Source organism: Haemaphysalis longicornis, unplaced genomic scaffold (genome assembly GCF_048455015.1).
Source record: "Haemaphysalis longicornis isolate Haplotype H1 unplaced genomic scaffold, Haemaphysalis longicornis Haplotype H1 scaffold_4, whole genome shotgun sequence".
Taxonomy (NCBI): Eukaryota; Metazoa; Arthropoda; class Arachnida; order Ixodida; family Ixodidae; genus Haemaphysalis; species Haemaphysalis longicornis.
In genome coordinates, this window is record NW_027526361.1 from 101,133,849 (window position 1) to 101,150,489 (window position 16,641).

Genomic DNA, 16,641 nt, shown 5'->3' on the forward strand with positions numbered 1-16,641 from the left:
TAAACGAGAGGAGGAAACAAGGACGCCGCTGTTTACTAAAGCGAAGCGAAACGAAGTCATGCAAATTGAAGGTTCTGCGCTTAAAATGCAGTGACGGCGACGACACATCACTGGCAGAGGCTTGCGTGGCCTTTCTCGTCAAGCTTGTTTTCGTGCCACGTGCGCCCCGCAAGGGTAGCCACACTTTACAGGCCTTTTGTCAATCCCCTGCGAACGGAGAGGGGAAGCTTAGGAGCGTGTAGAGGGTGGAGGAAGGTGTAAGTGAACACTGCGCGGAGCGCCGAACCCATTAGAGGATCAACGAAAAAAGTCGTTGAACCCATTCGTGAAGTTCTACGCACTCCGTCGGAAACGGGGAAAGGCAGTCAGAGTAAAATCTTTCAAAGTGCCGCAGGTTTTAACGCGATTACAGCATGTGTATCTTTCCCGCTCATGGCAGTGCTTTCAACACTGATTACTCTGTACTTATTTAGCGAAATGTAAAGTTATCTTGCGCAGCTCATATTGGGGGTGAAAAATTCACAGTTTCAAGTCTCGCACGTTGCGCGACTAGGTTCCTCAGTCATGCAAACTATCCCATATAAATTCATGGGGAGTAAGATTTGACAGCAAATTACACACAACATATTCAGAATCCTGGAAAATTATTTCCTTGTTTTTATCTTCACGTTGACTTCCTGCTTTATGCCAAATATCACTTTCCTAAAGTGGTTTTGCTAGGTTCCTGAGAGGTCGGAATTTTGAGCGAGAAAGCTGGGTATGGAGTTATAGCAGAGCAGAGAACGGGTCCTGGTACGGTACCCGCTACACCCACGCATGCGCACAACCAGTTTCCCCGGTACCGTACTGGGACCGACTCTCCGCTCTGCTATAACACTCTATTATTGCGTGTGCTGCCCGAAGGGGGCTGTTGTTGGCTCTGAATCTTCCTGGTTCTGCATCCTCATTTCTTCACGGGGCCATGCAAGAAAAATTCAGCTTTGCTCGATTCGAAGGAACTAGTCTTTGTTAACTCCCTCAGCTCCATGTCATACACGAAAGAAAACGCAAGAAACATTTTAAAAACTTCAAATTTCGCGCTACAGTGACGTAATAAGGGCAGGAGTGTCCTAATGTGGGCCAGCACTAAAGACATAGTTATCAGTGTGTTAACTGCACATTAGCATTCGAGTGATAAAATCAAGCAGGTACCCAACCATGTTTCTTGGCGTTGGCTTGGATCGGCGGCCGCCAATCGCAAAAACAAGATTCTGTGACGTCAAAAAAAAGTTTCCGGAAACTTGGTGGGGAGTCGCCACTGCTCCATCTGTTCTCCTTAGAATCTGCGTTATTTGCTCGACGTTTGCCATAGTGTTTATATCATTGTTATCCGTGCAAAGCAGTCATTTTAATGAACAAAGCGTGTACTTTGTCATAGTGTCCCCTTCGCAGAATGCCATGTATTCCGGGCTAGCGCGAAAAATTTATCTTTACGAACGCATGCAACCAAATCTCTCTATAAGAACGGCCTCCCGTCGGCGAAGGTGTAACGGCAATGCAACGTAACAAACAATGCGCAAGACTGTTGAGGAACTCTGCTGCTGCGCACACTTCCTGTAAATCTCGCCTGTGCCCGCACTACTAGCGTCACGAGATAAGGTATCAGAGTACTGCCACTCAGGCACGCAAGACAACAACAGCGGCCATTTTGGTGTTTATCAGTGTAACGGGATTGCCGCATCTACTGCCTCGCCGCTAAATTTTATCGAATCCCTCAACACTGCCGAAGATGCAGAAAGAAAAACGGCATCTTCGGACACAGTTCTGATGATTAAATGCTGCTACACGCGTTATCCCTGATTCCCGTTAGGAACGACGTCAATTGCGCGCAGCCGCAGAGCTGGGAGGACAAGCTAAGACTGCCGGAGTTGACCGACTAAAACTCTGAAACAACAAAATGGCGGCGCCCATGCGCCGTCGCAGTGTAAACAAATGTCACGTGATTCCAACTTACCAATGATCATGGCGGCAGCATGGGACAATAGGAGAAAAGAGTGCCGATACTTTGTCCCCTCATCTAGTGACAATACGCTGTACCTACAGAAAACCCTCGTTGTAAAAAAAATCGTTTTATTCGAAGTTTTTACGGTCTTAACGGGTGTAGGACAAAATGGTCCTAATTCAATCCTTCGACTCCGAAAAAGGCCGTCGCTATCTGTAGCGATTACTTTTTGGGTGACGGCTGGAAATAGCGGAATCTGGCGAATGTTTTAGCATTCGTTCTGAAGTTTCCGGGTTTTAAATTGCGATGCAGCAAGAAGGCGAGGCATTCATTATGCACATGCTGCATGTTTTCATACGAATGTAGGCCCGCTCATCACATGGCATTTTGTCGTAGGCCGACTTGTAATTGGTCATTTGGTCACATAGGATCACTCGTCACAAGGCAGTTCGTCGCACAGAAAGCTTCGTCATGGAGTCGCGAAAACAAATTCGGATTTTTAATTTCCTGGTAATTTTTATTTTTCGGAAGACAAAGTATAGTCTTTTTAATGCGGCCAGTCACAGCTTCTGTTTCAGCGGCTGCCTCGAAAAAGCAAAGCAGTCCACATGACCGTCGGACGGATACCGCAGAGCAGAGCTGCCGTAGCACTCTCGATTCCGCGTCGCCGGCGGTTTCTGCGAATGCCCCTTACGTACTGATCTCGTCAGCCGTCTAATTAAAAGGCGACGTGGATGTTATGCTGGCGCCGCGAGTGCAAAGTGCTGCCGCGGCAAGGGAACGACGCGCGACGAGAGTGGGTGGGGAGACACGCGCTGGGAGCAGCCGGCTGGTCTGCCTGCAGGTCTGCGTAGAGATGTGTTAGGCTTGACACTGCGGCGGATATTCGATTGCCGCACTCGTAAGCAGCGCAGATGACGATTTTAACACGAAAATGTTTTATACCGGGGTCCACCAATATCTTCTAACTGACGTCATGTCCGTTGCGGAAATGACATCACCAGAAAAACTACGATTAACGCCGGGATTCGATCCACGAACTTTTTCGCCGCAACGGGAGGTACGAAACGCGGTCCCGACTGCGCTATGAACACACGCGTGAATAGTACCACAAACGCGCCTTATAGCCTTCCTTTTAGATGGTGCTACCATCTAGGAGAGGCGAAGCAAGTAGTGCGTCATGACGCTAATGAGCAGCGAAATTTGGCGCCTCGATGCCAGTGCCTACGTGTACGGTGGACGCGCAGCTCGCGCTCGTGACACGGTCCGCTGCTCCTTCAACCGAACGATTCGCTGACAACCCGTTTGATTTCGTTCGCGCGGACTGTTTGCTAGTGCCTGTGGTTTCAATCGGATTTACGCAATGCTCTGACGCGTGCAATCCAGTGTATAACGTCGATGCGTCTAACGGTGCCATACCGACGAAATATCAATAGCGACGTGCAAGTTCGTATCGACGCACAATAAACATTCAACTGCTCATGTGAAGGCACATTTCACTTTCCTGCTTTACCGGTTCCTGTGGAAGAAGGAACAACCGCATTTTTAATGGAATCCGCCATGGCATCATTAACTACCTTATCGTATGTGCTGCCTGGTTTGGGACTTGAGTCCCGTTTCGTGCAGCGGTAACAAGCTATCGCTCGAGCTACCTGCGCCAGCCTGTGTAACTTCGCGGCCGTGGCCGCCGCCGGCGCAGCGACCGTGCGGCTCGCTCAGTGCGCTTTTCGTGTCCTCGGCGCGTTTTCGCGTCCAGTGTAATAAAAAGCAAAAAGGGCCCATCTCCCCGCGAGGGGGACTCGAGTAAATGCGTCGCATAGGGGGTGGGTGTATTGTTAATGTTTAGTGTTTGGGGAGTTGGTGGTAGTGAATGCGTTGTATCAGCAGCTTCTTGACGTAGTTTGAATGAGTCAAGGATATAAGGCGCGTTCGTAGCCTTTCATTCTGTGTCGGTTTTGTGGCGCAGTGGGAAGAGCACCATGTACCTCGCGTTCCGCCCACAGGTAGTGAATGCGCTGTATCAGCAGCTTCTTGGCTTAGTTTGAATGAGTCAAGGATATAAGGCGCGTTCGTAGCCTTCCATTCTGTGTCGGCTTTGTGGCGCAGTTGGTAGAGCACCTTGTACCTTGCGTTCCGCCCGCAGGGTCGTGGGATCGAAACCAGGCGCCGGTCAGTATTATTTTTTTATATAGTGTAGGGGGAGGGGTGCGGACCTGTTGTTGAGAGCGAGGAGGGTAGCGTGATGCGGGAGAGGAGGAGTAGGGAGAGGGCACACCTGGAACGGCTGTTGCGGATGCCGAGGCACGCCGACAACGCCGGGTGACATCGTGAGTTAAAGAAATGCTCTGCATTTAATAAAAAGAAACTGCCCGGAATCGCTGTAAACTTAGGTCGCGGCCAGCTGCCCGATGAGCCAACGAAATCCCGGCGCCTCCGCCGCCAAGAAGATCGGATCGTTCGTTGCTCGAGAGCAGAAGTTCTGACCTCCGATCGGAGCGGCGAGCCGGCGCGAAACGCCGGCAGTGCGGAAGCGGCCAGCACAAACTCGTGACGTGTTTGGATGCCGTTTATTTACTCCCCATCCAGGGAATGTCATTAGCGCGAGGTCCTCCTCTGGCTGCTCGGTTGCGTTTCGCACTGTTTAAAATTGATTTTAAATATGTTCTAGGCTGTTTTAGCCGCTCATATTTTGCACATGATGTATGTGTGTTCACACCAACTTATCTCCGAAGTTATCTCGCCTTCAAAATTTTGTGTCAGTACTTCTTTAAACGTTGCACCGTAAGTATACAAACAGCTGCGTGCCGAGCGTGCGTTATTAATGTATGATAAGAGGTGAAGACAAGGAACTCGCACGCCCACACCGACTGTAAAGAAATGTGCGCGAGCACGCGTTCGAGCGACAGCTGCTATTGTTACGGCGTTGTTTCTTTCCCCTCGTTCTGCTCTCCGCCTTGCAACATCGTTCCGTTTCAGGCTACACATGCGGTTTCAGTTCACCGAAGTCCGCAAAAGACATATCCGCTCACTTCCAAGAACCACTGCGCGCAAGTTGCCCGCAGCGGGCAAGTGTTCATCGTGCCCTTCTGATTTCCTGCCGAATCTAGGAGCAGAAAACCGGTGGACTAGGCCCCGTTGGGCAGTGCATGAGTTGCAATGCTTCGAACGTGCTTGTTTCTAAACTGCGTTGACGGAAATATGATTAATTTCCTGTGAGCAACCTGGCCAACACCATCGATTGTCGATCAGCGTCGCTTAGTATCACGCGCGGGTTAGTGTATACGCATGGCACGACGCGACTTTTCACGACCACGGCCGAGTGTGGACTGGCGGTTCCCGTGGTCCTGGCCTCAAAATGGGGCGTGCCGTTCGAGGGGAAGAGCTGCTCTATGTGCGCAGCAAGGTAAGCGTGAACTATGACGTCTTGAAATCTCTCTACAACCGGCACACCGCGACGGCAGTTACAAGTGTAGTTACAGTGGACGGCGGCAGTAGCGGCGTTGGTCGCATGAAAGCCAGCCCGAGCACACTCATTCGTCGGTGCACGAAAGCCCACGATTTCAGAAGTCCCGTCTCAGCTGTCCCTCGCCGGGAATCCCGCTCTTTTTTCCCAGTTTTTTAACTCCTCGTAATTGCATAAGCCCCTGGCACATTTCCACCGTGCCGATTGACCCGCGCCTAAAGACCCGCTTTTTAAGCGCCGTACTCAGTCTAATATAAGCCCACAGCATTATACGTTTGTTTCCTTTTTTTCTTGCTTTTTGATTTTTTTGTGTGTGTGCGGGATGTGAAAGAAGACGCGAGGACTGGAGAAGAAAACTAAAGAAACCTTGAAGTTGCTGGCTCGTCTAGTGGTGAATGTTTTCGTCCTCTGTGGGTTCGTGTCTTGAAATTGTCAGTTTAATTAATGATGTCATACATGTTTACTTGAAATACTTGCACGCATGTATGAAAATCGCATCCTGTATTTTTTGGGTCTGAATAACCGACATGGCAACGTAGTCCATTTGGTGCTGAATGTCACGGTACCTCGACGAGGCCGTGGCCAGGCAGACGTGGCGCCCCCCGTGGCCTCTGAGTGTCACTGGTCTTCACCACGGGCGCGGACACGACCATGTTCACTGCGTGGTTATCGCTTCTGCAGCAGTGGGCTTCAAATCCACCCTACTTAGACAAGGCATCCAAACAAGCGCTGCTAAGGGTGGAAGCACTGGAAGGCATGCTATTCCTGTGCTACGGGGTTTAAGTGCTGCTAGTAAAGCCCCTCCAATTGCTACAGCTGCCTTCCTCTTCCCTTCTAAGCTCAGGTTGCTCCCTCTACCTCTTTCTTGAGATGGTGATCGAATATTATCGCACTATTTCTAAAGCATTTAGGTGACAAGAAATGACGTTTACTCGTGTCTTCACGGGAGAATGGTCCGGGGAAACTGGCATCTGGGCAAATGGCCCGCGGAGGTTATGGCGCGGGTCTATTGTGCGCGGGGCATTTGAGACACGGGGCTATCGTCGCGGGGCTTTTGCGACGGGGATATCTGCGCGCGGGGTGATGGTGATATACTCAGTCGGAAGTGTACGCCACGTAGGAAGGAGTTTGTTTCTGCTGCTCGTCTTCATTTAAGCCGCGAACATAGGCTCTGTTTTAGGGTTTTTTATTCCTTAAAAAAAGCGCGTTTGGTCCCTTTTAGAAATCCAGTCTTCCAATTTCAATTCGAGGCGGGTGACCGTGATGGGAACGCTTTCGCGTCCGCGCCACTTTCCTCCGACCTCTTGAACAAATGTTTCTAGGCACAAAATGGCGTTAGCGATTCTTTATCTATCTTCAAATCTTCTCGCGTGCGTGCGTGCGTGCAGGGACACTGTTAGCACAGATTTGAAGAAAAAGATTATGACGTAACCTAAGCACTCCTTGCGATGTAGTGAATGCGAAAGCGTTATAGTGTAGAATAACTGAACGTGCCCTCTCTAACGTTCATCAATTCAATCTTCCCGCGTTCGGACTGCTCACGAGAAATCTGTTCTGACAGCGTGTCTTTTTCTTTTGTGTGCGTGTGTTGTGTGTGCGTGCGTGCGTCTGCAGCGCGTGCGTGGGCGTGTGTGTGCGCGCGTTTGTGCGTATGCGTGCGCGTGTGTGTGCGTGTGTGCGCTTGGAGCGGCTCTGTCCGACATCTTTGGTCAGTTTGGTTTTATCTGTCCTCTCTTCGACGGCGTTGTAACCGTATTTTTTTTCTTTTCGTTTGCTATGGTGAAAACGACGCCAATGTGCATGCTTAATCAAAAGAAAGCTGGTACTCTCGGGTATGTACTTGTGTTTTGACTGAAATACTGCGGAACTAATTTACGTGACAAATTAGTCCCTTCACAGTGAAGTTATAAACATTACAGGATTTGCTCTCACCATCTACGGGAGGAGGGGTATGGTCACAGAAAACCGCTGTAGCTCTTGTTTTATTAAAACTTCCGAAGCAAAAATTGCATAAAAATTGGACACTAAGACGACTCTACCATCACGCCTAGGTTTATTTACTCCTCATAATCACTTAGTTCACAATAAATACGTTCTCACCTTCGTTCTAATATTCTGTGCAACATGTCTGGCGTGCTAAACAGCTTCACTGGGCATGCAGCCTCACACAGTGGCAGGGCTCATGATTTTTCGCTGTAGGCGGCTGAGCGTGACACAGAACACAGATACAAACGCACGTACACACACGTGCACATACAACGCTTATATAGTTCCGTGCGTTCCCCATTGATGTGTGTTTCTGATTTCTTTTGTCCCCTTTTTCTTTCCTTATGCGTTCGGCAACGCTCGAATGTCCGTATAATATGTGGAATGTTTTAGCTCGAATCGGAAGCGGCGGCAGTGATTGAGTCGTGACGCTGGCCTGAAGGGAGCCGCTAGAGAGCGCGTTTCTATTCGCGGGGTGGTCTGATTGCGCTCGGGACGCGCGGCGGCTCACAACACAGGGCCCGTCTAGCCGGGAGTAAATTGTCGGACCAGACGCGGAGACGGCCTTCTCGTGCTCAATCGTGATGGATGATGACGGCCGGCCGGAAATTCCGCCCGAACGTCTCCTCCGTCAAGAGCGGACCGGCCCGCTGATTGACCATGTATGTAGTGGCTGAAAAGCTGGCTTCCCCCGCGTACCCATCAGGGCCGCGCTGCTCCACCGGAGACGCACGGTTTCGCTGCGCTGTTTTTTTACATCTAAGCTGCATATCGCTACCCTCAGGCGTTGGTCGATGTCCGCCCGTCTACGAGTCGCGTAGACACGTAAACATTTTGGTCTCCAGTTTCTCACGAATTATCTGTAGCTCTCAATCTAATCTACGAATCTCGGGAAAAATCATACTGAAATTGGACGCTAAAACTGCTCTATCATAATGCCGAGTTTCATTTACTTGCCTTAACTAGTTTTTTTCAGACTTAAAGGGACCCAGAAAAGCCTTTTGTAAAAGTTACAAAGGGCCTTTATTGTCGCGTAGTACCAATATAGCGATGCAATGCCGTTGGAATTATTGATCTACATTCTGTAACAATCAGTATTAGCTGCGCCAGATGCAATTAAGTGCACCTCTCCCCCCTTGCCGATCGATTCCTAATCCCTCTCTGCTTCTTTCAAAGATGCTGGAAACACTGGGAATAGCCATGTGACATCGCGACGCTCGACTTCCATTCTCCGCTAGCTACATTCCTGCGCCTAGGCACGCGTCATTCGCTGCAGACCCACCTTTGCCTCGGGATCGCGCAGGAAGGAGGAAGAGCAACCGGAAGCCAATGGCAGTGACGTTGCCGGCGACCGACGATCGCCTGAATCAGGGGGGCGCCTCGCCGTCGCGTCAGCCGCGGTCGGCTCGCTGCGGCGGCGCGCTCATCGGCTGAGTAAAGGCGATCTTCAAAAATTGCTTACAAATTATCCGTACAACGTATGGGGCTCACACTTGGCTCGAAAATCCCCCGTTATGTGTTCTACCACCTGAATGCATTTGATTGCCACCTTCACAAAGCTTTTCTGGGTCCCTTTAAGCTATAAGCGTTACAGATTTCCTGTCTATACTGTCAATACTGTCAAACATGGCCGTCTACGGAGGGAGTACGGTTACAGAAGACGGCTGCAACTCTTGTTTTATCAAAACCATTTTGAAACAAATTGTATGGTCGCTAAGACGGCTCTAACTTTACGCCGAGGTTATTACTTGTCGTGGTTAGTTCACAGCGAAGTTGCGCATACTGCGGAATTTCTGTCTGTTGTCAATACATGGGTTTCTTACGGGAGGTACACAAACATCTTCACGTTTTTCCGCCGGAACGAAGCTCTGTCTTACCAAGTTTCATTCAGCTAATCAACTATGAAGTTTGCAAATTACAAACGAACGTGTTTTGTTTCGTTCTGCCCTTGGACTGCGCCCCGGTCGCTCGATTTTGGCTGTGTGTCTTTTTTTACAGAATGAAAGGGGTGATGAATTTTTCTAGGACGATAGTTTTTCTTGTGAGTCCCAACGTTAAAATTTGTCTCTGTCTGTCTGTCTGTCTGTCTGTCTGTCTGTCTGTCTGTCTGTCTGTCTGTCTGTCTGTCTGTCTGTCTGTCTGTCTGTCTGTCTGTCTGTCTGTCTGTCTGTCACTCAATCGATTCAGCCAACCGGCCAAAATGTAAAAGAATTCTTGAACAAGAAGTCTTTCCAAGCTACTGAAACTGGTGGCATACTTCATGCCTGTTAGCATTGTTCAGAAAAAATAAATAAAGAAAGAAAGAACGTTACTAGGTATATTTGAGGCAAAACATAAATACATAACTTAGCGCAGCACTGTTCTTTTGATCAAAAATACACGCGTACTTGATTACAACCGATGTTTTAACTACCCCCCCCTCCCACACCCCCCCAAAAAAGCTTGAGCTGGAGCTCCAAATGGAACCATAAGACCAACAGTCACAAAAGGTCCCAGCAGATGGCGCGCGTGCTGCGCGAATGCTAACGGTGAAATACGGAAAGAACAGTGGAGAATCAAGGACAGCCAAAGTAACCAATAAAGCAAGGCAAAGTGGCCCGCGACAACGGGCCACTTCGCTCTAAGTGGATTCTGCCCGCATCTGAACAATTTTTCTCCGGGAGCGTTTTGGGAGCTCGTATCTCGGAGACAGCAAATGTCCCCGCTTCCAAGTGAAGTGGTTGTGTATCTCCAAGAAATCTCCAAGGATGTACTGCATTATGTTGGAGGCCTTGTTCTTTTCCTATATCCTCCCAAGCTGCGTGACCCGTATGGTTACTTTGTTTCCATTGGGCTTGATTAACTTCCCAGGCAGTGAGCGACTACAGATTACAGCACGATATCCGAATTTCACTCTGCGAACTACAGTCCGCTTCAGCTCATTTTAAACATTTACCGAAGTTTCCCTCTGGGTACCTTGATGTCCGTCCGGATGAAGCTTGATAGTACTACTACGTCGCCACTCTGCCCACACTACGATGTGCGAAAAATCCTCTAGAACCTGCTCTGTGAATGGGCTCGATTTAGTGCGCAAAGTGTGTCTCTCTCGCAGTGCCTTTGGGACTGCCGCTTTCTATGCCCAAACGTGCTTTACGGGCTACGAAAGCTCTGATAGAGTACCTGCAACACGCAGGTCTAGACCAGTCTGTAAATAACTCAACGTCTCTTTGGGCATCAAGTTCTTCAACATCATCGCCATCATCTTCATGACGTGTTCAACTGGCGTAGCAAGTTGGGCATTTTAGCCAGGCTAACATCGCCAGACTTCAACAGACTTCATTAAAGGGGTCCTGAAATGCCTTCCGCCGATGCATGGATGTACATGTAACCAAATAAAGCAATGTATTAGCAATCTCCTCCTGCAAGAATTTTGTTAAAGCGACGAGTATTAGCTGAGAAATCGTAAATCAAAAACCGCGAATTATCGTCGCGCCGTATTTCCTCCTCCTTTCAACTGTTTCTTCGCTGTTGGCCTCCCCTCCCATGATGCTCCGCTCCTCAGCGGTGACGTACTTCCGCTATTGCGCTCCCACAGACTGCCGTCTGCTACGGGCCAGCTCTTTCGGCTTTTTCATCTCTGTAGACACCATGGACACAGGCTGGAAAAACGAACGAATGACCTGGCCGCATGTGTGCGGCCTGGCCTTGCCCTTTCGCGGTGTACGTAGCTGCAGTTGGTATCGGCGGCGAACTCGCAGCCGCGTGGGGAGAATCGTGCGCTCGTTCCCTTTGGTGCACCGCGCACTGTTTATCCAAAAAGCGCGGTCTCAGATGTGGCCCCGCTGGTGCCGGGTGTTATTTTGCGGTGGTTGTAATTCTTACTACCGGCGGCATGTGAAAAAAGACATTTTCAACCGACACAGAACCCGTGCACAAAACGCGCCGGATCGGATCGCTTTATCAGCGGCGATGAACGTGAAGGCGAAGAGCAAACCAACGCTGCACTCGATCAGCGAGAACCCGTGTTCTGACAAGTTGCACCCATGTGTTGCATTCAACACTGACGGGAAAGCGTTTGTTTGCACTTGTTTGGATAGTCGTAAAATGTCCAAACACTCCGGCACTCCGCTAGCAGATCAGCCGGCGAGACATTTCGGAAAACATTTGACAGATGGCGCCGTATGCATTAGTGTGTCGCTACGCAAAACTGATGAGACGCTCTACTAAAACTCCCATCGCGGTGTCACGTAGCGGGACGCAAAAATTTAGCGTTTAGCGTATGCAAAGGCCACGAACGCTGTACTAAAACTCTATTAGCAGCAAAATAGCGTGCGTATGTGAAACCGCTTGCGTTTACAAAGCTGCACGCCGAGCGCGTACGTTTCAAACCTAGTGACATCGTTTAAATACACTGGCAAGCACAGTGTAACGTAGTCAGATATCAACCGTATGCTCAGGCGACAAGCAAGAGCTTGTTTTATGTGGGGCGGAGATTGCGCATAAAGGCCCGTTCGCACTTGCGACGAAAGCGAGTGAGAGCGGCAGGAATTCCGTCGCTTTGTCGCGCGACGATCGTTTTTGTCGAATGGTCGGGACAAATTTTGGTTGCGCGACAGAATTCCCGTCGCTTTCGCTCGCTTTCGTCGCAAGCGGGAATGGAAAGTTCTGCCGCTGCCGTCTGATACGCAGCTGCCGTCTGCCGCTGCCGTCTGAACCGCGCGATCTGCTCGGGCCGGATGAACGCGCACACTCCCGCACGGCAGCGCCCCAAGCGGCAGACGGCCGCGTACATCGCTCCCGGCGCCCGCCTGGAGCCCGCCCTCGGCACACTAGCCAGTATATTTCAGAAAGATTTTTTGCTTCCGATGAACCTAGTTCTTTGCCCCTGTGTTTTTAAATACGTGAAGTGGTTAGCACGTCGTCCTCACGCAGCTCTGTATCGTCGTAGCATCGCTGATTGTCCGAACGAAGCTTGCAGCTAAGCCAATGCAGCGACCGAAGCTGTGTGTGTGTGTGTGTGTGCATCGCCTCCTGTGTGTTGTGGACGCGTTCGTTTCGCGATGAAATGCGACATTGTACTTCTGCGGGTGGATAGTGCTTCCCATGGTCTGGATTATCTTTCTCGAACGACGTACCACTCAACCTCGCATGGGGTATGTGCAGTGTGCCTGGCTAAAAGCCTTCTCGCTTGCGCGCCAGAGTTGTGACTTGCTGCTCGTCCCCGCAAACCGGGTGTGAGGTGAGTGCCGAATTTACGACGGGCAGGAGGAGGCAACTCATCGTCTGTCAATCGCGGTTCAGACTTGCAACGCATGTTGTGACGTTGCGTTCGTTCGAAACGCATCTCTGGATTGTTTTGAAGTTGAATAAAATGTACGCGTCAAACCCGGGCATTCGGCTCGGGGCGTTCTCTGCGATTGCACCAAAGAAGTGCCACGGGACTTTCTTTATGGTACGTACTCACGTAAGATAAAATCCACGTCGTGTTATGGCCGTGTTGCATTCAATACAAACGGTTAAGCGTTTGTTTACACTTGTTTCGTTTGTCGTAAAATGTCAAAGCACTCCGGCACTCCGCTGGCAGATCAGCCGGCGAGCCGACGCTGAGCAGACGACTCATCTCTTTGCCGGAAGTGCGTGAAAAAGCCGCCCAATAGCAGGATGTCTAGCTCATGACGAACATCTGGGAATCGATGATGTAGACATGTGAAGATGGCGGCGTCCAAAAACACGAAGGAAAGGGTGAGAAAAAAGCGACAAACTTTGCAACAAAAGTGTGAGCTTTCCGCTGCGCGTAAAAGAGTAATACTTGGCACAGGTGACGTTGGCGACCCAATCTAGCGATTGCGCTAGTTCATTTAGTGTGCTCAAAATGCCTTTCAGGGCCCCTTTAAGGATCGTCTCTCTCTCTCTCTCTCTCTCTCTCTCTCTCTCTCTCTCTCTCTCTCTCTCTCTCTCTCTCTCTCTCTCTCGTGTATTATGCTTTGCTCTTTCTTCATTAAGCCATTTATCGCCAGCGCACATTACCATCGCCGTAAACAAGAAATGAAACGCCACCACACAATAATGGCCGCGGACGTCCAGATTTTGCGGTTTAAATCTCTAGACGGCACATAATCCTGAAATGTCGATGTGCGCGTTTGCATTAGAGATCCGCACTGCATTTTTTCCGCTGTCTTCATACATATGCAAACTTAATTTACTCTAGCACCTTTTTTTGTCGGCAACCGACACGCTATAGCATCCCTGAAGCCTGATCAATCTCTTTTCCCTTTTTTTTCCCCCTCCCCCCGCAGACTGCTCAAGAAAATGCAGTGAACGAGGACTCGACCCCGCCCTCGGCACCACCCCAGGGCCTGAGGTGAGCAAGGCTGTACAGGTCCTTGTTATTCGTACTGTTCGGCTGTCAACGTCCGGTGCGCAATACACAATGCGGTTCACTGACACTGACTGACCTGCTTTCGCGCTACAGACCACGAGCATGATTGTCTGCGAAGTTTAAGTGGGTTACGTAGTTTACAGCCTACAGTATGATGCCGAATGCAGTCTACAGGGTTGTCAAATTGCTTCTGTGTGGAACCGCCCGAAATTGCGGCATCCGTAGCAAATGAAGGAAGCTCACACAAACGCGTAAGACTTGAATGTAGCGAAGCTGTGCGCAACCTTCACGACCATCATTACGGTTCAAGTTCACGATTGCAGTGATTTTTCTTTGCTGCCGCAACGACCTTTACTCCATCTTTGTTGCTATAAAGGCGAAAAAGAAGCAAATCGAAGAAGCAGAACGAAAGAACTGAACGCGCACACTTAAACTAGGCGCTCGCAGGTGCAACGTATACACTAATACGTGTTCTGTGTTGAGCAAATGGCGTGATTCTCACCGCAGTCACAGCCGAGTGAGTAAGCCGTTTGACGCTCGGGAACTAACTCGCTCGGTCGTCGCAAAGGTGGCGAATGTTATAAAATCACTGTAACCTAGTTTTTCGTTTGAGACAAACGGTAATAAAGAAAAAAAAGCGGTCGTAGCCGAGTGGGTAAAACGATTGACTCTAACTCCGTTGTTCTACCGGACTAAGGTTCGAATCGTGTCGGTGGTGGTTATTTCTTTTCTTTATACTGGGTTTTGTGAAACGCCGAAATAAACAAATTGCTAAACAGCTTCTCTATTTTCAAAAAGAACCCCTACAGGCGGTGCGGCTGTGACAATTTTAGGGAATATCGTGCGGAAGCAGCAAAAATTTTTGCTTATTAAGTTTCCTCAACGTGCACATATGGAGTTAAATGGGCTGCTCTGTGGGTATTTGTTAGGTTCAGATTCAGACCGTTACGCGCACAGGTTTAGAGTACGCGTAAAAAAAGAATACGCGGAATGCCAGCATTCAATTCACCAAAGATAAGCACTGGTGTGTCCTTTCTTGTCTCAGCCATGCTATAGATAAGTGGTTATGTCGACTCCTATTTTAAATATCAGGCACAGTCTGCTATTTCACTGCCTACCCCGCGCAACTTCCGGTGGCAAGCGATGGCACATCCGCTTTCGACAGGATTCCAGATAATCATACTCATGCGGGCATGGTCGCTTTTTTTTTTTTTTTTTTTTTTGTTCAGCGAATGCAAAAGGGGCACCTTGTTCACTCTGTCGCAAAATTGAGCGCCTGCATCACAATGGTATCGCCTTAACGCATGACGACAGGAACGTCCGCTGCCCGGCGCTGCACGCAGCTACCGGATGGCTACAATGGGGCGTCGTTAGTCAGCAGTGAGAGGGCGACTGTTAGATACGCCTCCTCGCAACCTGTTACATTACTCCTCGCCAAGCTACGAGTGCACTGTTTCAACTGACGTCACCACATAGTGCGAGAAGGGTGGCGATCAAAAAACGTCATTTTTGGAAGTACTTTCAAGTTCGCAGAAATGACTGCCCATATATATATATATATATATATATATATATATATATATATATATATATATATATATATATATATATATATATATATTAGTAAGTAAACAGATACACGAGAGAAGCATTAAAAACAAGTTTACTGACGTTTCAGGAAGAGGACTTCCTTTCTTCAGGCTCCTTTCAGTACTGGTTCTGCAACGTCAGTAAGCACTTTATTTTTTAATGTTTTTCTCGTGTGTCTCTGTCTTTACTTACCTCGTTTTCTCGCGCTCTTTGTGAGTTTTTTTTTTCTTGTTTGTTTCCAGACTATTTATATGTTTGATATCAGGGCATGGGACACGCACTTTAAACTTTTTAAAGTGATTGCGAGATGTTCTTGCCGTCTAAAAATGCGTCCTTTAAAACCCGCAAACCAAGAGAATTGCAGAAACAAAAAAAAAGCGTTGACTTTTTTTTTTCTTTTTTTGCCAGCCCAGTGCTTATGTTTACAAATCAACCATAGGTGAAATTCCTATCCAACGTGCTTGCCGCAGCATTTCCTTCTTTCCGGCTTTTTTTACCCCCTCAAAACAATTCGACTCGATGGTGCACGGAATCAAAAATAAAAAGAAAAAAAAAAGGACTCGGTGTGTTGAACTCTGCCTTGAAGCGGGCGGAAGTGTAATAAACCGGAAATGTAGCAGTATACGCGGCGTGGACGCGTCCGCACATCGATACCGTGAGACCCGCCGCGTTTCCTCGCTCCTTGACCTTGAAGCAGCAGGCATGGGTGACGTCACAGGTGACGTCACCGATACTGTTAACGGAAGGACGGCCGGTCGGCCCCCCTGGTTTCCGGCTTTCGTTTCGCGCGGGAAATAAAGGTCGCGACACCAAGGCGACGCATATGAGCGCGATAATGTTGTTCGCACACGCACGCGAGGTCCGCCGCTTTTCTCGGGTCAATCTTGCGGCGATCTTGTAAACACGACCCCCGTTTGTGGAAAGGCGTCGTCAATCTGCAGCCTTCAATTTTTCTGTCCGGCGCTGTTTGCGTGGTGCCGGAGTATTGCCGCAATACTCGCAGTACAGCCCGCATCACTCAGGCTATCCGCATACAGCGCACGTAGATAATGACGCTTCATTTCGATGTTTCGCGCGTAAAAGAAGTTCCAAAAAATCGCGGTTTTGTGTCTTTGCAGATCGTTTGTCGATCCAGCACTGACTCCTGTGGAACTCCTGTCTGTGCGGAGTTCAGCAATTTACCGACTTGACCCGCCGCGGTGGCTCAGTGGCTAAGGCGTTGCGCTGCTGAGCACGAGGTCGCGGGTTCGATTCCCGGCCGCG

General features: G+C 49.3%; 1 protein-coding gene across 5 annotated transcripts in view; it reads left to right on the plus strand.

Annotated features, from left to right (window-relative positions):
- Window positions 1–16,641, plus strand: part of Stat92e (Signal transducer and transcription activator Stat92E) — a 158,529-nt gene that overhangs the window by 49,157 nt on the left and 92,731 nt on the right. For 4 of the 5 annotated variants that reach the window (XM_077707416.1, XM_077707419.1, XM_077707417.1 and 1 more), the window contains exons 1-2: window positions 5,252–5,384; window positions 13,706–13,770. In XM_077707416.1, coding sequence (XP_077563542.1) covers window positions 5,267–5,384; window positions 13,706–13,770 — 183 coding nt within the window. In that variant the 5' untranslated portion in view covers window positions 5,252–5,266. Of the gene's footprint in view, window positions 1–5,251; window positions 5,385–13,705; window positions 13,771–16,641 lie in introns of those variants that run through there. The other variant, XM_077707421.1, reaches the window with a different exon arrangement.